The following is a 21,112-nucleotide window of genomic DNA, read 5'->3' on the forward strand; positions in this document are numbered from 1 at the left end:
CAGATTCAAATTTCAATGCGCGTGCCTGATAGTTAAAAAAACAAAATGGTATTCACCGAATTAAAATGCATAAATTAAATCATGTGTTATTACTTATTATACTGATTTAATATGAATTTTTAACTTATCGATTACATTTTTCTAAATAACATAATGATAAAAAATATTATTGGAAATCACAGTCGTCAAATATTATTTTTTAAATTTTTATTTTTATTAGATATTTCACTATTGCGGGAATTTAATACAAGTTTGGTTATTGAAATGTAATTTGTGACATTGCACACTTATTGTACACACCTTGTATAAACGGTTTTATTCGAATACCTTGTTATAATTATTGTTTTGTTAGACTACAGCACAGAAAACTATATTTTTGAGCTTCGACACGAAGCTAAGAAGGTATTGGTTTTACAATGGTGTGTTTTTTTTTTTGGTACTTGAGGAATGATAACTTTTTTATTAATACCTACTCATAATTTTGAGAATGCTAATAAATTTTTTAAATTTTACATCTAATCGCTTTAACTCTAACCGTTGGTTATCGTCGACTATACAATTCAAAAGTATTTATATTACTAGCTTTTTTTTACTAAATATATAATATTTTGTGTTTGTCGCTTCTACATCAAACGACAGATATCCTATATAAAATTATTATCCTTCTTGCATCGTTAAACAAAAACTCACTATAACTTCTCCCGCCAGAAACGACTTCAGGTTTAACCATAGGTACTGCGTGGTCTGCCAACACACATTCGTTTCACTTTTAAAACAAATAAAATGGACATCATTCACGAATTGCGTCCGGAAGGGAATGCGTTATTGTATTTATTTTTATTTTTAATTACTTAACACATGAGTGTTAAAATATTCGTGTCAACACACGCGGTGTATGGTTAGCGGCCGGTCAAATGCACGAGCATGTGTATAAAAATGTCGAAACGCGTTTTATTACAGGCACCTTCAGCCCACCTAGTGTAATAATAATAATAATAATATATGACCGAAAATGTTTTTAACGGTAGTGTGGCATGTGTAGCTGAAGCAGCGTTTGCGCTTAGCCAATCTCGCGTAATACATCTAGGTAATATTTGAACTTACAGAAATAGATATATTTAGCAGTTAAATTCACACTTTTCAATGTTTCAATGTGTCATCTATTATTGAATGTATCAGTGACCATTGGGGTGGTCCATATTTTAAATGTTTATACCTGACCCCACCCCTTCCCACACCATCAATATCTTTATTGCCTTTAAACTTGAACTATTGAAACTATTCAGTTTTCACTACCTACGAGTAAAAACGTGTCGTCTGAAAATCTTTGTTTTTTCAATTTTATTAGGTCCCAACAAAATGACAAACAACATAATGTTGATTAAAATAATTATTATTGATTTTGATTTTTTTTCGTTGTGTGCCTAATAGACTACCAGTGATGTTTAAAATGCATTGTGGTAAGTGTATAATAAACATCTCTAACAAATGTATGTTACTCGATTCGTAGTATTCCTAGTTTAAAAATTTGGGTACGCTGTGGCACAGTACGGTTACTTCGGGTAACACTGGACACTAATATCAATATAAGTAAGTAAACAATTAGAAAAGTTTTAAGTTTTAACCGTCATATTTGTCTAATCTAAGTAGATTATACTTAATTATAACTATTAAACATCATGTTCACTGAAGGTTCGTGGGTGAGTTGTATAGTTAAGGGTTAATTGCCGACCAATTTATTATAACTTGTTTCATAATAATGTTTGAGCTCATTGACTAGGTACAAGCGGTAATGAACGCGATATGCCAATTAGTAGTTAGAACAAAGGGTACAAACTTTTTCAAGTAAATAGATTAACACGTTATTATTTTTTGTTATAGTCGTTACAATTATATGCTCATGTTATTTGTTTTCTGTACAGAATTCTGAATGCCGTACACATGTTAACGAGCGTCTAGGATTTATGTTATACAAAAAACCCTACCGACATGTGCCATCAGAATAAAAATAAAAAGACCATAGCTGTAATAATAAATGAACATAAAATATTCAAAGCGAGATTAGAGTAAAATGTTGGAAACAATTCATTGCGATTACACACGATGATCAAACTAATCGGCTCTTATAAGTTGATAGAAAATGTTAACTGTAGAAGTACCTACTATTACTAGAAGTAATAATAGTGTTAGTATTATTATGCCGTTTAACAATTTGTATTCTCATTACCATGAATTTAATATTATTTACTTTTTTTTCAGTTCCAAAAGTTAAATTGTCTCTTCACTTCAGAATAGTATGCTAGTCCTAAAGTTTACCATCAATTAACCTGTATAGGCCGTGTATAGGGTTGAGTTAATTAGTAGTAGGCGTAAAGGTTTTCATTAAATTTCAATAACACTTTCAACACTATTGTTTACTTAACATTATTCGAATAATACTCACAGATACGTATTTCTGTACCGAAGCATATTTCTTAATATCAATTTCATATCTTAAAAAACGAGTGGCTACCCTAAGCTTTCTACTAAACAAACAAAATATTTCCATACGCGGTGCTTGATTTATTTAATTGTTTATATTTTTGAGTAGCTGATGGTGATCATTTTTTTTTTTTAAGTTCTTTAGTATAACGTCGAGTAAAAACCTCACAAAGGTCGAAAAGACCTTAAATAAATTTAACTATTTTATAACTACGCAATCATAAATAGTATATTAGCTTACCTAATGAATTTAGACCGTAATGGGCCTGATACATGTTTTGGGTGTTGGTGGCCATTGTGGTGATCGGCACAGAGCTGAGCGTGGAATTCTGGTGACTGTATCCGCTCATGGTAACCGTACCGCTGGCTAACTGACTTAGCCCTAGAAATACGTTTTTTTTAATACATGAATGTTTGTGTGTGTACATATTTTATTAAGCGGCCTAATAAATTGGCATAATTTAGGCCACTGGACGCAATAATTGAATAATTCAATGTAGTGGTGTATTTTCGACGTTAGAAGCAGAGGGTTGCAATAAGTAAATATTATAAAGTAAGAGAAAAGTCGAGCTGCAGTGTGACCAAAATGACGAAATTACATTTCTTTGGTACATATTTATAGACAATGTGATACAAAACATATGCCTTATCAATTATATTATTATCATGTGAAATTTGAATTTATCTTTTGAACTGTACCTTAGATCATATACAATGGATAGAACATACATAGCGATAGCTCTGTGTCCAACATCTTAGAGTCAATGGCCGATCAACATACATTTGATCAATTGCGCATGCGGTGTAGTGTTGTGGAAATGTACTACGCATGTATGTTTATTCGATCATTCGGTTCGGTTCGATGCTATACACAACGTGTTCCCCAGCTAAGATAGGCAGGTGCTCTATCCATTGTAAATCATCTAAGATCTGTACATTTAATAAGAATAATACTGCGCAGTGTTTAACAATTTATAAAAAAAGTGTCACACTGTCACTCGCCTTCTTAATTACTTCGTTTCTGAGTACAGGGCGTACGATGTTACAGCTTTTATTCTATGGTTAGAAGTGATGCATAATGTTTTATATCACGGAAGTAATTTACTTTAATCGCGAACACCGAAATTTGTAATATTAAATTAGACTTTTTGTTAATAATTTTGGTATGATAAAGTAAGAACTGAAAACCGCAATAGTTTGCTCTAGAGTTGCTCAACAGAGAGCATCAATCGACTATTGACTAAGTGAAAACCTATATTTAATTAATAAGGATATAGTTTTATCTATCGTACCAGTTGTCATGCCTGTAACGCCCCATCTCGTGTCCGGAGAGCTGAACATTGATGTTGGACATAAGCTATCGCTCATAGTTCCAAAGGGCGGTAAACCGTGAGAAGGCAACAGGGCTCCGGGCGTTCGGAAAACGTTTGTAGATTTCTTGCGCTTTTTCCATTTGGCACGTCTGTTTTGAAACCAAACCTGCAACAAATTTTCAAAATGTAATATTTTTGGAAAAACCTGCTGATATTAGTATTAAATATTGTACTGATCATTTTAATACGAGCTCAACATTTTTCTAGTCTTTGGGGCGAACAAAACAATATTGTGTAAATACAATGGCGACACGCGTGTTACAAAATATGTTTTCACTATTAATTTACAGATCAAGAATTATCTATAGTCTAAATTATAATACTGATTAAAAAACAATAAATTAGCAAATATATTCAAACTATTAATGGTCGTTAACACCTACTATACTTGAAATTTAAGATTGTTTAACAGCACTGCGAACTGTACTTAAATGTTAAGCGAAGTTAATGCAAATGACCATTATAGTGTAATATATATTTATTATGTACTATGAAAATTACTAGACGTCTAAAAAATGAATAATTAAATTATTTTTTTGGGGTTTGTATCGTTTCTACTACAATAATAAACCGCTATATTAACAATAAAGTGTATGCAAAGGTTTTAACATTTAACTATAATACTGTTAAAGTAAATAGCATGTTGTGCACGTATGTCTGTTAAATATAAAAAAAATACAAGCAATATTTGAGTTTTAGGTAGGTATAATTTCTCACTGAAATAATAATATATCAAATACTAGCACACCCCCACATTCGTCTGAAAAGTAATAAAAACCGTGGGGTGGTATCTGATAATCCCGTAATCCGGCTGACCTGGGGATTACCGAATGAAAACCAATTTATTCATGTCTTCTGACGACAGGGAAGTTAATTTTTTTCACCCCTACATGTATAATGTGTGCTTATAAAGCGAAAATATCATGTATTACATGCAAATCGTCTACATATTGTACTATGGTAAACGCGAGGGTGCGCACAGAGGAATAGCGTTACCCAGCCGAGTTTGTAGCGCAACCTCATAAACAATAGTAGTAAGTAAAAATAATATTAAGTCGAACACAAGACAAAATGTAAACTTACCTAAATGCGAAATTGTACAACGTTTTTTAAGCAAAATGTGCATACGATACACGTCTATAATAAATAGCTACGTTAGTATTAAAGTTTTTACTAATATGTTTTAAGGACCTTTTTATGCGTACTTGATACCTATATAAAAATGGTAATTTTTTTAACTTTGATTTTATTTCCCAATTTGATAATAGTTACTGGATAGATTGGTACTTTAAAGTCTAATATGTAGACAACAACATTTTGACAAAATAGACTTAACTGTACATTGGTCAGCTATAAAATGTTTGGTTGTTGCTTATACTAAAAATATTTTGAAAACGCAGTTCAATTTTTTCCATTTTTAAGCCAATTTTTGAGAATTTATCTGTTTTTATTTCAACATCAGAACGTATCGCTAACATTCACAAAACATTAAGCCGACCCTATTATTGCACATAAATAAAATATTAGGCTGATTTTAAAAACCTGGCAGTATTATTACCTACAACAAGTGTCTTAAATAAAACATCGAAGCTAAAAAACTAAGAAAAACGTGATTTTCTAGGAAATTGGAAAAAGTATTAGTAATTGAAATTATCCAAAAACGTATAAAAAAACTAATTTTTTTTTAAATTTAAAAAGTAACTATGTACCTATAAATAAGAAATTAAAAACACAAACAAATAATAATAACAAAATATAGTGTTTTAAATGATATGAAATATTATCATTTTTGGTGACCAATTTTATGTTACATAATATCAATAAAATAAAATAAATTATCAATGTATTATTTTCAAAAAAAAAAACTATTAGTTATTCCAAACAAGATTTTTTTTGTAAAATGTATTTATATAAATTATTTAATTTTATACGTGTAAGGTCAGCTATCCTTGCCGCCTTTCCGCGGCCAAAAAAGTACATATTATTATTACAATGTATCATTACGTTCGCAGGCCCTCGCGTTTAGGTAATTTAGCGTTCAATTTACTCGGCCGGCCCTCGCCCTTACCAACACCGCGCGGGTCACGGGCCGACCGCGGGTGTCGACACCCGGGGGCCCGATACGTTTGTAATAAATCGCTGCACCCGCCGCACGCGGTGTGTACACGTCCATTAATCCGCTAATGGTGAAATCATACCGTTTGTTCGTCTGTTTGTCGGCGGCGGCGGCCGTATACAGTACATTATTATAACGCGCGTCTGCGCCACCCCCTCCCTCTCAGTTTCCCACTTCGCTTTGTTGTAAAGCTAACGCACATACACACGCGCGCGCGACTTGTTGGATTCGTGCGCCGTACATATTACGGTCGGGCGACGCGTAATACAAAATTCATAAACCAATAAACTTCACCCTCCGCCCCGGACCCCACACCCGCAGTAACCAAGTCATGTACAAGTATATACATACGCATACGCACACACTCACACCGGACTTCAATCACTGCGAGCGCCGCCGAGTCTTTTCACGGATCGTAAAAATCTCTCTTCCCCTGGCACGCATATTGTGTATATTAGTATATTACGCGCTGTAGCCGCAGAACCGACGGGATGACAAATGGAATCTGGAAGCCTTTTTATATTGGTCTTTTTTTTTTGTCCAATTTCGTTTCGTCCCCTCGCCCTCTTGCTTAATAAACACAAACAACAAGTTCATTGTCGTTTAAATTTGCCATATAACTAATAATATAATTATTATAAACCCGACGCTGTGCCGGATATATAGGTGGGTAATATTATCGTGTTATCATGTACCCATAGGAATAAACAAAAGATACCAAGTTTTTTTGACAGGTACGTTTCGATTAACATACGATACTAACGTATCGATAACAAATACACGTATATAAAATATTGTAATTTATACATATAATTATGTACAGTGTGGTTTACTGTTTAGATAAAAAAAAAACAATAAGATCTAAGTAGGATAAAGATCTTTTTATCTAGATCAATTTTAGAACATAATTAAACTAGTTTTAAAGAAATAATATACGTTTTATTTCCATTTTGCAATTAGAATGTAAAATAAAAAATGTTTAGAAAGAAAATATTATTTCTCCTCTTTATTCAAAAATAATATAACGCCTTTATGTGTAATAATTGGGATAAAATATATGTCCCGTTATAAGAACAAACTATTGCTTGATAATATAATTAATTAGTCCATAGGCTATATTCTATAATATAGAAAATTAAAATTGTCAAATCATACAACATCTTGTTTTTTTTAAATTTCTGTAAAAATATAACAATTCAATTCTTCAATACTCAATTTTTACATTTCTTATTGAAACCTATGGAATTCTAAAACAATTTTTTATAATCATTCTAAAATTATATTTTATACAAACAAATATGAATTATTTTGTGTGTTGTAAAATTAAAAAAAAAAGAAATAAAACTAAAATAATACAACTTATTTTTCTGAAAATCAAACTAAGCTATTTTTTACAGTCACACAAAATAAATCTTTTAAATTTAGTAATTTTACTATATTTGTACTACTGAAATTATAAGAACTTTGAGGAGGAGTAGAAATACTTGTGTACTTACGGTTTTAAACTTTAAAAGTTTGGAAAAAGCGTTTTTACCAGCTAAAATCATATTTGTTCTCATCCAGAGTCGAAAGGCGAAGATCTAAGACGAGGAAGCATTAAATTTAAAATTTTAGTTAAAGTTAAAACCAAATGGCTAACAGCTATCAAACGTATCTATTTTTAATTTTTCCAAAACTAACCTAAACTCCAGTCAGTAGAACGTCTATTAAAATGTTATGCAATCCCTATTCCTTAGATACCTAACCTAATTAATTAATTAGTAAGCTGATGGCGTTTATGCGATTTGGTATATGAAACTATAATGACTTTGGCACAGATAATTCAAACGTATAGAACAATTACGGTTTATTTGCCACCTAAGCCCATATAATAGCTATTGTGTGTGTGTGTGTTTTCGGGCGAGCTCTTTTTGTGTATTTTAGTCGGGCGCCGCTGCGGCATGTTGTTTATGGCAAACGGCGGCGACTGCGGGATTTAAAATGAAAACCCGTGGCCGTTTCGGGCGGGAGGAGAGCTGTTGGGACCATAAAAATGTGACCGAATGGCGGCCGGGGAAAAGGTTGTAGCTGATATTTCTTGAGGATTTTTGCGGCAACCCCAAAAACGCAATGGCTTAGCCCGCCGTTTTCTTCCCTCGTGGTCAGACACACTACACGCGCGTTACACATAACGGCTTGTTGTGTGTAGGTATATATGTGTTACAGTGGCGACCGGGATTTGCCGGCCAATAGATTTATAGCCGGTTTTCCGTGTATGTGTGTGTGTACATACCACGAACGTACCACGGAAAAGCTACAAAAAAAAAAAAAAAAATGCCAAAATTGAACCCATTCTTTCTCTCCCTTGCCCACGCGACAACAATCCGAAACTTAGCGGTCACATAATAATACACTAGAATTATTTCGGGATTTACACGGCGGTGCGCACACACGAGGGTCCGATTTCTCGTGTTCATGTGTGTACACATAGTAGGTATGATAATATATTATGATGTTTTATATATACTGTGTACACGTTTTGCCGGAACGCTGCGCGGGGAATGGCCCCCGGGGGCCGCAAAGCCGGCGAATACCAAATGGACGGGAATGACCCGTGAAATAAGCAACACTTAACTCCCCTCGTGCCCCGACCGGGAGGTGCTACGTAGTGCCGGATTTTACACACAACAAAACCGGACATTTAAGGGATTGGGCCCTTGTCTGCGCAGCGCAGGCTTTGTGGCCCAGCCTTTTGAAAATTTGTTTTTCTATTCAATTTGCGTAAAACAAAACTCGAGCCAATTGTATGGTTTCTATAATTGTTATAAAAGACAGAGAAGTCATATTGGAAACATTTTGTATTGAAAATAACTATTTCATGAACAGAACTTTAAATTAACAAATAATTAATACTAAAATATTTCGGGAATTTTTAAAGTTAAAACAGGGTTTGTGCGAATTGATACTATAAATATAGACTGTGACAGTACTCAGTACACTAAATTTTCATAGAAAAATAGATAAGAGACTATTATTTACGCTGAATTTTTATTTTGATAGGTCTAATATTTGTTTTCTATGTATTTTTAAGCTAGGGTTTTTAGTATTTTTTTTAACAAATTATTGCATATTCTTGTACCCAGTAATACTAGTCTTCAGAGATAATTTTATTTACCATTTAGTAGCACACATTTTTGCTAAAAATGCCCCCATATATAGGATGATGCGTGAATGCAGTAATATTATTTAAATTTTGTATTGAGACTTATGATTTTTTCTTTAGGTACTGTTAGTTATTTAAATTTTTGTTGTTGTATTCGATATTATTTTTTATATAACTGTTATTTATTATTTATTATTAAAAAAAGCTTGAAAACAAATCTTCTTTATTTACTGTGAAAATTTGCAGGTAGTTTCACAACAACAATAATTTCAAGATGTTGTATATGGTGTCCCATAAAGTGCGCAACTTTTAAAAAAATAATGAAACATATCAATGAAAATGCATATATTCATATATATTTACATTCAATAACATGTAACTGTTTTATTATTTTTTTAAAAGTTGCGCACTTTATGGGACACCTATAGTTTTGAATTGCGCTAAACTATTTTGGTTAAAACAAATTGTAATTTCGTCTATAGAAACGATTGCGATAGTCTGACAGAAAAAAAAAATAATGAGCAAAAAAGAGTCCTCATTACTGTATTAATTAATGAGTATACACTATAGTTGATGTTCCGATTTGAAAAATTGCCTATACTTTGATGAGTACCTAATATTATTTTATTAGTCCTTTTGTTATGTTATTATGGTGCAGACTGTCCACGTAAATACATTGGATACCAGCGGTACCGACGTCAAGGTGTTTGACGAACAGCCGTGACTCACACACATCGAAGCAGCTGACAGATTTAATTGGATTTTGATTTTTTTTTCATTTCTGGTCACGATCAAAATCCGGAATCGAAAAACGGTAAACCCCGTGAAAAGGGTTTGCATTTGTGTAAGCACATCTTTGCCGCAGTTAGGGGTCGACCCCTCCCCTCCGACGGCCTCGGATCATCCGTCTAATTAACGTTGCGGGTGCACACCATAATAATATTACCAGTCATAAATCAAACCGATTCGGTCGAAATGAAAACACACACACACACATACGGGTGACCTCGTAAACCTTGTAAAGGGATAACCACCATCACTAACCCGGACTCAATAATATAATATCACATAATAATAATATTATTATTATGTATGGGGGTTGTACACACTTTTATGATAATAATATGATGTAAACGAACCGCACAATACGCTCTGGTTTACAACTGGCATTATACAGAGTGCACATAAACGGTATTAATATAATATTATACTGCCAACTAATGTTTCACCCCGCACGCATAATATTTTACTCTTGTATGTACTGTTTGCATGTGAGATTATCGCAGGGACACGAGACGTACAAGACAAGTGATACTACTACAACATGTATAGAACCATAGACGCTCCGACAAAAATTTGTATTTGTGTAGAAAAATATGATAATTAAGTGTGTAACGTTACAATAATTAACAAATCAATATCAACACTAAATCCCCCCCTCCCCCATGTATAAGTTCCAAATCATAAAAGACCAATATTATTGTTATATATTACAATAGTTATAATGATAATACGAATAATCAAATATATCAATATGAAATTTATATTAATAATTATCATCCGCATCTCACATCCGAGTCTTATGCCGGGTTCCATAAGCGCACCATAATTGTTTAATGAACCTTTAAATATTTAGCTGCCCAGTGATTGGTCCGTTAAAGTTTAATGAGCCGTTATTTTTGTCGACTGTTTGTGCAACCAAGGGATGAGAAAATAGGTATATCATACAAAATTCACCATCGAACTTTGACCTACGACGGTTAATTTACGATAACTCAAATAAAACTTTGCTAAAACTGGATGAATAAGACCCATGATATTTATTTATGAAGAAATGATTAAGGAGTCCAAGAGGTCAAAAAGCCAGACAACATTTCGATTACTTAGGATCATTTGATTTAAATTTTATAAAGATATACGAGTTCTTTGGCAACTTTACTAGGTTATGTAGGAAACAGATTTTTGATTTTTTGTCTTTTTTATGGAAACAAATTTGGTATTAAAATTAAAAAATTTGCAAATTTAATTTATTTAATTGCAAGAAACTGACAATTTTAAATGAAAATTGGCTTCCTACATAACAGCAAATTAGCCAAAGAACTCGAATCTCTTTACAGAATTGAAATTGGACCATCCTATGTAGACGAAATTTTGTCTGGCTTTTTGGTCGAAATTAAACTAAAATGTCTTTGACTCATAGAGACAATTATATAAATTAAAAATAATACCTTGAGCTTATACAAATTAACCGGTAAATTAATTGACAGGGTCGAAATTTATTAAAACCTCTTTTTTTTAAATATCGTCTATACAAAACTTCTAAAAAACAGTGCATGGAATCCCATTAATAAAAAAACACCCACACACAAACTCACCTTATTATTAGACACGTTTGTTTTAAACAACATAAAACATTTTATAAAATAAAGCAATTATCTTAAATTTTAAGTCGTATACACAAGAAAAAAGTTTGGTGATTTATAGTAGTCTATACAACCTCTATACGGTATACTACGACTATATAGGTATGTATGATGCTGTATATAATATATTATGTGCATTGACGTGTAGGCACTAAAAGGATTTACAGAACCCTTGATCTATCCATAAGTCTTGCGTTTCCTAGATAGGTGATTTATTGTTTGCAATACAATGTTGCAATATACGAAACTAATGTAGGCACTGTTGTGTCTGTTACGACTGTTTAACTGTCTGTTCCTCTTCTGTGTATAAAACACTAAAAAGGTCGGAGAACTATTAATTTCATAAATCTACATAACAAGTATTTTTAATTAATTATTTGTACATCGATTTTTTTTAATTGAGATAAAAAATAATAGTTCTTGTCTCTCGAAAAAGTCTAAAATAATATTTCTTGTATATAATATCCGAAAAACATGAAATGTTCAAATAATACCTAAAAGTTTCCTATATTTTTATTAGTAAAAAAAATGACAAACGAATAAGTAAATAGAACAGGAAAAGGTCACATTAATATATTATTATAGTGATAGTGAAATTAAATTGGTCATTGGCGATAATTATTTTTTATAAAATTTTCATACTCTGTTTGGTGTGAAGTTTTCAAGGACACCACTACTTAACTAATTATTTAATTTTTTTTAAGCGCCCAAAGTGAGATATATAATAATAATAATTTTAGACGATTAATATGCTAGTGTAGGCATATAAGTTTACTTGGCAGTTGGTTATAGTACTGTCTGTAAACAATTTTAGCTGCTTTACAACAGTATGTAATTGAGTCCACGGTTTTAAACAATTTTCGAAAAAGCAATTTAGTTATTTTAAAAGTTATAATAATACCGTAATACAGTAGCCGTGTTGTTGGGGAGTATCATAAATAAATTGATTGAACAGTGTAGCAGTTTATTCCTAATCTCGGTAATCGGTTGTTCTTAATCTTTTGAATATTCCGGTGGCCGTTAAAGACATAGTATTATTACTATAGGTATAGAAAGTTTGCCGAACTTTGTCGTCGGCGCAAAACGATAAGCCGTGCGGTCTTAAGAGGATTCGGAAGGAGAAATCGCCTAAAGTTTAACACCAATATAAGTCGGCAATCTTTACAGAATTTCAATAACAACTCGAATGATTGAAACGAATTGATTTTGCTTGACCAACCTCGTTTTTGGTCTCATCCGAAGGTGAAGACTACCGAGTCAAACCCGATTAAGCTATTACACGCTCATAAGTCATAACTATGCTACTTGTGATATACATGAATAATACAGAGTGATCGATTTGACGTAAACCACTCTTTCGTTCGGAAAATAGTTAAAACATTTTAGGTGTTCTTTTTGAACATATTTTTATTTATCTTATTGTACAATATTATAAAATAACCTAATACTTAACTTTTTTAGAATTTTCCAGGGCGCTATAAACTTTTGAAACTTAAACTTATATTTAATTACCTTTTTAAATTAAAAATAGTTTGCTGAACATTTTAACTAGTCGATTACCAGTTTTGGATGACTATTCTTACAGTTATTGAAGCCCGCATATAAAAATAATTCTACATTCCAAACTTTCACTCGTCCTAAATTTTAAACTTGTTAACGACCTGTCAAAATTGTCGGCAAATTATTCTATTTTCAGAAAGTTAATTAACTATACCTATTGTAGTATATACATTATTGTAATAATTGTTTTCAATAAAACAAATGTCTTACGTTAAATTAATTACCCTGTATTATCCATGGTGTATAGAACAAACAACTTTATTTATTATTAAAATTGATAAATAAAGTTAATTAACTTAGTTTAAAAAAAAGTCAACAACTATTTGATATTAAATTTTAATTCAATTAAAATTTGAAAATTTAAATATTTACGACTTATGTTTTTGGTTCTGATTAAATAAAATTATTCCTTATAATCAAAATGTTTGAAATTAGAGACAAGCGAATATCATGTACAATAAACTTCAGCCCTGAAAATAGATAATGCCCTATTCACTAACACCTGAAAATTGAAGGTATTATATTTTTTTTTAACAGGAATTTACTTTTTTAAAGTCTGGATCTAATGGAAAGCAACGTTTTAATTTTTATTGTATAAACATATATGAGATAAAATTGTAATAAAAAAATACAATACTTCATTACTATTACTTCAATACTGACAAAATATTTTTTTAATAGATATAAAATGAAAATATTCACTAAATAATTTTTACTACAAACGCATAAAGTACAAGAAATTAAAAAATACAAATTTAAAACATTTGAGTTATTAGCTATTATTACTTGTCGTGAAACCGAATAAACACAGTGTGCTCAAATATTAAAAACGAATTTTAAATTAACATACATATGAATTTATATTAAGGGTTTTTGGCTAAACGAACTAAACGGTTGCAATGCTCTAATAATAATATTATTTATTGTCTGTATTTTTGTGTCAGTTTTTTTTTGCCGGTATTTTAATCGAGCGCTGCGTCGAAGGCCAATGCAAAGCACTAATCGCTATGGAATAATTTCAGTAATAAAATCCTAAACGGGTCGGTATTAGGTATAGATACCTAATACGATACCTACAAACGATAAAATCAAATACGAGTAGTAGTAGGTTCCTTTGGCCGTTTCCGATTGGCGGCCGTAATAAAAATAAATAAAACGCATTTCGCCGGGCCAAACCTTAAGCGTTTCCCATTTGTTTTTCTACTTCCGGGTCTTGCGCAAGTCCCAGTCAAAGCACGTCGAGCGTTGGCGAATGCGCTAAATCCGCCCCGCCGAATCAATATAGCACGGGGTTCCCGGACAAGGTTTGCGCATTAACTGCGTGTAGACTACTACCCCCGGGGGTGACAGATAGACTGTCTAATGGAAGCCCAGGTTAATAAATGATCTCTCATCCGGTTTGGCACACGCAGTCTCGGACGACAAAAAAAAAAAAACAGAACAAAAACTCATTTCACACTGCCACCAAAACTCTGCTGCTGTACTAGGCCAATAGCCACTATTTTGTTGTGGCCACGTTGTTTAAACTATAATGTTATTATAATACACAATGTACAATATACTACAATGTACTACTATGTTGTATTTTGCCCGAAATAACCGCACGATCGTTTACTTATCAAATGTAATAATTAACACTATACTCGATGAGATGTATATTAATTAAAGGTCTCTAAATATGTGCCCTTAATTTCATCGAGGGCCGGTATCGTGTTTACTTGATTTACGTTGTAGATTGCGAATAGTGTATAATAATAATACACAAGAATTGTATAGCATAACGTACTCAACGGGTAACTATAATAATATAGGCATAATGGATAACCATTAGACCGCCTACACACCTTGCCGGATCTTATATACTAATTATCCTTACTTAATCCTTAAACCTGGTTTCGAATTAAAACGCAATAATCCGAATCCTGCCTTAATTACAATAAAGTTTTCATATAATAAATTTAGCGTTTACAATAAAAATGGTACAAGTGACAATTTTTTTTAAAATATGTTTACTTGTACCCTTTTGATTCTCACCACTTCAATTATGACGTCAAATAATTACTAACCTTTGAATATATATTCATTTAATATTAATTTAAAATTACCGGTTGATTCTTTTATCGCCCTACACTAGCTTTGTCTCAAAGTAATTGCAATTTTGTAGTTTTTCTTTTTAAAAAAAATTCTAAGATGGTGTCGTGACTTAAATCATAATTAACCAAAGCCCTATGTAAGTGTCGCCATTGGGTGGCTACTTTTCTCACATGTTTCATGCCAAATATATCTTACTTCCACATACAAGCCTATTGTAAATTAAATTACAGATTGTTTGTTTTCAAAAATAAAGTTAAAAAAAAAAAAAATCTGTTTGTACTGTACTACAATATTAGACATTATTAAATTTTTTATCTTTTTAAGTATTTTCTAGAGCTTTATCATTTTTAGAAACTTAAATGGTAACGTTCCTTTTTTTCCTCAAGTAATCGCTAACCTGGGAGGGAACTGTTTGCACACTACTTAAATGGACCTTTTATACCTGCATATTTTTGGTCGAAAACAACTCATTTTACTTCAAACGTAATGTACCTAAGAATACTCATATTTAAGTTTTAAAATAACATTTGAATCTTCATAACATTTTCGTGGCATCGATCGTGGCATAATTAAAAAATTAGTTTTTGTTAATTAATTATTTCAGTTTTATAAAGTTAAAATTTGCTGTTTATATATGTTACTGTTTAAGTATCAAAAGTTGATAAAACCTTAGCGAATAAGAAAAAAAGATAAAAATGTGAATATTGTCTAATAGTCTACTATGACATAAATAAAAATGTTGTCAAAAAGAAACACTAAGTAATAGAAATTAGTGTACTAATGTTACTAGTGTAGGGAGTTAAAAGAATCACTCGGTATAGTTTATAATAATAAAAAAAACTGTAAACTGAATAATAAACTAGATTAAATGTTAATCCTTATTCATTCTTAAACAATAAAATAAAATAACTAAAGGTGAGGAATTATAAACAAAAATTGTTTAATTTGAATATTTTTTTTAATTTGAATTGTTTTTAATTACTTAGGTCAAAAACTACTCGTTCTTTTTTGAGAGTATAGAAATCGGGTTTAACTTTTACAATACATGAAACAATGTTTCTATCTTTTTACAAAAACTTTTTTAGATGGTCATTGGTCATTGTTATTTAGAATCGTAGAACGTTTAATCAAATCTTATTTGATGTCGAAAGTACCCAAAGAATATTAAATATTAACCGTGAATAGAGCCGTAGGTAAAGATTAAAATTTGTATTCCTCAATGATTTAAGTACTTAGAAATCCACGATTGATTCAATACTAACATAAATTGCGTTTTATATACAATTTATATGAATATTTTTTTTCTTATAATTTGGGATTTTTTATTGATAAACGTCGCGTCGTTTATAATATAATAAATTAACTAACGTGTATTCCGACAAACTAACGTAGAGATTCCTCTGTGCAATGTATCGGAGAAAGAACTGCCTATTATTTGGTCCTTAAAAAATATTAAGTGGTGTTAACTGAAAACTGACAATTTTATTAAGTGGATGTGTGATATAAGCGTCATTTGTCTTTAATAATATTTTTATGCAAGCACTTTGGCATGCCAAATGAATTCCCAAATGTATTGCTGCCGATTACAAATACTTATAGATATATATTTATATATATAATAATAATGATAATGATACACAGATTTAGGGAGAGTCACTGATGATACGGATATTATGAGGAGAGCATGGGAGGGGAGTGAGTGATGTATAAAAGGAGAAGCGGCGGCCAAAAGTTTTCAGTTTTTAAAAGCAAATACTTGTCTCGGGGCGGCGCGCGAGCAAGGAAGAAAAGCGAAAGAACGGTGTACGCTCGATGATGCGGCGTCACTTGGAGAGAAGTAAGCGCGGCGGCGGCTGAGTTATAGCGTCCCTGGAGAGGAGCTCAACACTAGTTATCCATTGTGGTCGGCGGCGGCGGGGTGCCCCGCGCCGATGCTAAATTATAAATACGCCATTAAACCCTGTCCTCCGCATCCCTTGCGCGCATCACCGGCTCCACGCCACATGTCTCCGTAGCCGACACCGCCACCGCACCGTTGCCGGGAAATCCCGCGGGTGTAATGTGCTCGGCTCTTCGTCCGTTGCCGCCTCGCCCGCACGCACGATCACCACCACCGCCGCGCAATATTGCGTTGTATAATGTGACAGCGCCGGTTTTATTTATTTTGGCATATTATTATAATATTATATTATGTGTGCGCATAACATTCATACACGCGCGCGTAAATAACATCATATTATATATTACGCGCACACCTACCCAAAATATTATATTGTAAGTTAGGCGCACGCGAATCCGTCCGCAAATCACCGCAAGACCCCCTCCTCCCCCCGCCCAGTCGGAACCGCCTATCGTAAGTCGAATTGGCTCTTAATGAGTATGATATCCTTATTTTAATTGAACATCTCGACACATAATTTCTCAGATTTGCTTTTCCTTAGAAAACTCAAAGCTAGCTTTTTTTATAGTTTATTAGGTCAGACGCATGGGGACGAAAGTTCAACAGAGAGATGCCAGAAAAAGTGGGAATAGCGCCAGGCATGGGATGACTGGGATGATACTGGTATGAGGTGAAGAGACTGACCAATCGCTTCACTGGTCTACCATACTTATGAAGCGGTCTACATGCAGATCATCGGACAACTTTAACATAGTACTAATTTGTACCACTGTTGCGCGTAGTGTAAGAAGGGGGCCGAATCAAAGGGGTAATTCGTTTTTGAGCTTTTCGTGCATGTCCAGATTGTGCAAAAAAAAGCGTTTGAATTTTGGTATTAATTTTGAGCCTTCGTTTCAACAAACCGTCACTAATTATATCATTATTCTTCAGCTTAGCTTTGGCTTTGTCCAAGTGGTGCACAAGTATACGAGTAGTTGTTTTATAATAAACCGATCCGAACGTTTGAAGTGATTTCAACGTGCTGTCGTAAGAGTCAAATGAATTGATCCGAATGATGAAATTCAATTAGAACCTGTGGACATGGCAACTTACTTTTATACCTACTTCTCCTGTACCAGTTTATTATGTACTTGATTTGGACTGCACTGGTACAGTCAGGTCAGTTGGTTTACGGTGTGCTTGGTTTAAACTGTACTTAGTTTATACTGTATTGGTATAGACACAGAACTTGGTTTATATTCTACGGGTTTAACTGTACTAGGTTATACTATATACAGATTCGACTGTTTTTTTGCCAAGTTATAACACGTCAAAGTTTAAAGTTGAAAAACCAGTCAATTTTTTCCCGATTACAGGGGTGAAGAAGTTAACTTATTCGCGGAAAATAATGATTTAATTTATAACGAAATTTACAGCCTCAAAAGTTAAGTGGGGTTAACAGCCTAAACAAATGGAAATGCAATTCAATTAAAATAATGGTACATTTTACATTTGAATTGTAACCATTCGGTTATAAAATTTAACCTTATCTAGTCTATAACCTCGCCTAACGCTGAATTGAGATTGGTCATTAGCATTACCGACGTTAGGCTTTTAATGTAACCGTAATATATATTCAATATGTAAAAATGCATAACTGTGTGCTTATTTTAATTATTATTTTGTTTTCTGGTTTTTGAATACCAATGTTAAACGCAGTATGTGATATTATTAAATATTGTATTTCATGTTATTTGTAAATTATATTTTTAGTTTTTATTATTTTAAAAGTATTCCTGGCTTGCGTAGTTGTATATAATATATAAACTTCGCATGGATAGTATTATGTCTTTTGATTTGAATTTTAATTAAAAAATATTAGTAAAATTCTATCGAATCAATCAAAGTCAAGCTGGTGGTACGTATCGTGTAATGGGGTGAAACGTTGTCACCAGGACGGATCCATTAGGGGGCGCGCCCGAGTTAAAATGAATAGAGACTACATTTGTCTCGTGGGACGCAAAGTTTGATGGACACCGAATAAAAGAAACTGCAACAGACAGTTGATTTTAGTTAATATTCAGCTTAAATCACTAAGCATATAAACCTTTTTTTGTTCATTTGTATTGTATTGTCATAACAGCAATATGTTGTATAATAATAATGTATTGCCATAATATTAAACGAAACCGATTTGATTGTTTTTTTATACATCTAAAAATTAACATTGATTCCAACATTGAATCACTTTCAATTTTGTTCTGCTTAACTCTCGAGTTTCGTATCATAAAATTCCATCTTATTCGTATAACTTTTTTTAAATCAGCTGTCCAACCTACTAATGATAGATAAATTATTAACGTATATTTAATATACATATTATACACGTTAGATTTTATTTATAGACGCCTTAAAAGTATATTTGAGTCCATTCATTCATAAGGGCGCCCTAAACAATAGATAATTATATTATTTGAAAAAATAATACAAGTTAAATTCTGAATTTTTTAAAGCACTTACTTATATGTATGTAGAAAATTTGGTAACAGTTTTGTAATGGAGACTTTTGTTAACTTGGTTCATGGCATAAAAAGTTATAGGCTCTTAAGTATTGTACTTTTTAATAAAATGCCAAAACTTTAAGGTTACTTGTACATCATAAAAAAAAAATTTCAAAAAAAAGTTCTGAATCAAAAGAGTATAGTATAATGTATCAGAATAAAAAAAAGTTTTGAAATGTTGACCTTGAGTTAGTAATAAATTTAAATAAAATTCTAAAACTTTTGAATTTGTTTTTCAATTTTTAAGTACTTAAAAGTTTGCAAAAAAGTGTTCAAGTATATTATGAAAAAGAACATTTAAATTAAAATTGTTCAGTGAAAATTCCATTTCGATATCAGAATTAGTCATTAAGTAACGTGATCGTGAACTTGGAGTTTTTACAACAAATTTTGGGAATATAGCATCGACTAAGTCCAAAAGTTTTAAAAATGTTTTTCTTCACTTTTCTAGTTTTATGGAACTATCTGAATAGGATATGTAAATTTGAGGCATTTCAAAAATTCACTCGCACACACATCAGGTGATTTGGCATGGAATTCACTTATCCTGACCGATCAAATTACAAAGGAAAATCTAATACAGTTCACTCTTATTTTCTATGTACTCAGCTTGAGTATTGAAATTGAGAATCTAAGTAACCTTAAATGTACACAAACTTTTGTACGATTACGGGTTCCAATCTCACCACACTAACACTTTTTTTTAACTCGTGTTATTTAAAAAATAAAATACAATATATACTTTCTTAACGCAACCCTTCTGAAGTATGCACAAGGCCATTGGCTATACAATATAAAACCATACCTATTCTACTGAGCAGCCCATCTAAGGATTTTTCTTCACTAGCTGTACTTGCTCAATAGAAGTTATCGATGAGTTCCGCGACCGTCTTGGACCTTGCCAGACAATCGCGAGAACTTCCATTTTGGTGTTGCCTTTAGGGAAGTTTGTGCACAAGACGGAATTCGATATGGATAACTTTGTTTTGGATTCTTTATTCGATTAAAAAAACGTTTTCTTAGTTATTTTCCGGGTGTATATAAAAATGAGGGGAGCGAAATATTCCCACTGCCGGCGTAGAAGGAGGGGATGGACGAGAGGGGGACTATCTGAGTTTGATAAACAGTCGGGGATTTGCGTTGATCACTGTTTACGACGACGAGGGGAGCGCTAAAACAAAACCCAGAAGTGGTGGGCGACCGGGTGGATGGGCGGTGAAAGTAAAAACGGTGTACGCATGCGAAAATGTGACGACGGGGGGACGGGCCTCGCGCGCACGCCTCCGGCACCGCCGACTTAATAACGTTAGCGCCGCAGCAGCCGCCGCCGTGCCGTTTTGGCACACAACAATGACAACAACAACAATAATGCGGGAGACGTTCAAAAACAGATACAAAATCGCACGGCCGTCGTGTAAACGACGGACAGTCAGCGCGCGCCTTTAGTTATTGCGTTTCGAAACGATTACAATATTTACAATAC

General features: G+C 32.7%; 2 protein-coding genes across 3 annotated transcripts in view; one reads left to right on the forward strand and one right to left on the reverse strand.

The window, feature by feature from the left end:
- Nucleotides 1-21,112, forward strand: part of LOC126837403 (trans-1,2-dihydrobenzene-1,2-diol dehydrogenase-like) — a 284,532-nt gene that overhangs the window by 124,385 nt on the left and 139,035 nt on the right. The window lies entirely within an intron of this gene.
- Nucleotides 1-21,112, reverse strand: part of LOC126837404 (homeobox protein orthopedia-like) — a 29,243-nt gene that overhangs the window by 1,736 nt on the left and 6,395 nt on the right. The window contains exons 3-4 of one of the 2 annotated variants that reach the window (XM_050571316.1): nt 3,774-3,960; nt 2,723-2,863 (exon numbers count right to left, since the gene is read on the reverse strand). In XM_050571316.1, the coding sequence (XP_050427273.1) occupies nt 2,723-2,863; nt 3,774-3,960 (328 nt within the window). The remainder of the gene's footprint in view (nt 1-2,722; nt 2,864-3,773; nt 3,961-21,112) is intronic. The other variant, XM_050571317.1, reaches the window with a different exon arrangement.

The sequence above is a fragment of the Adelges cooleyi genome, unplaced genomic scaffold (assembly GCF_023614345.1).
Source record: "Adelges cooleyi isolate 19-005CV unplaced genomic scaffold, UGA_ACOO_1.1 ACOO_flye_CR_arks_rails_tigmint_CR_PRNA_248, whole genome shotgun sequence".
Classification (NCBI taxonomy): domain Eukaryota; kingdom Metazoa; phylum Arthropoda; class Insecta; order Hemiptera; family Adelgidae; genus Adelges; species Adelges cooleyi.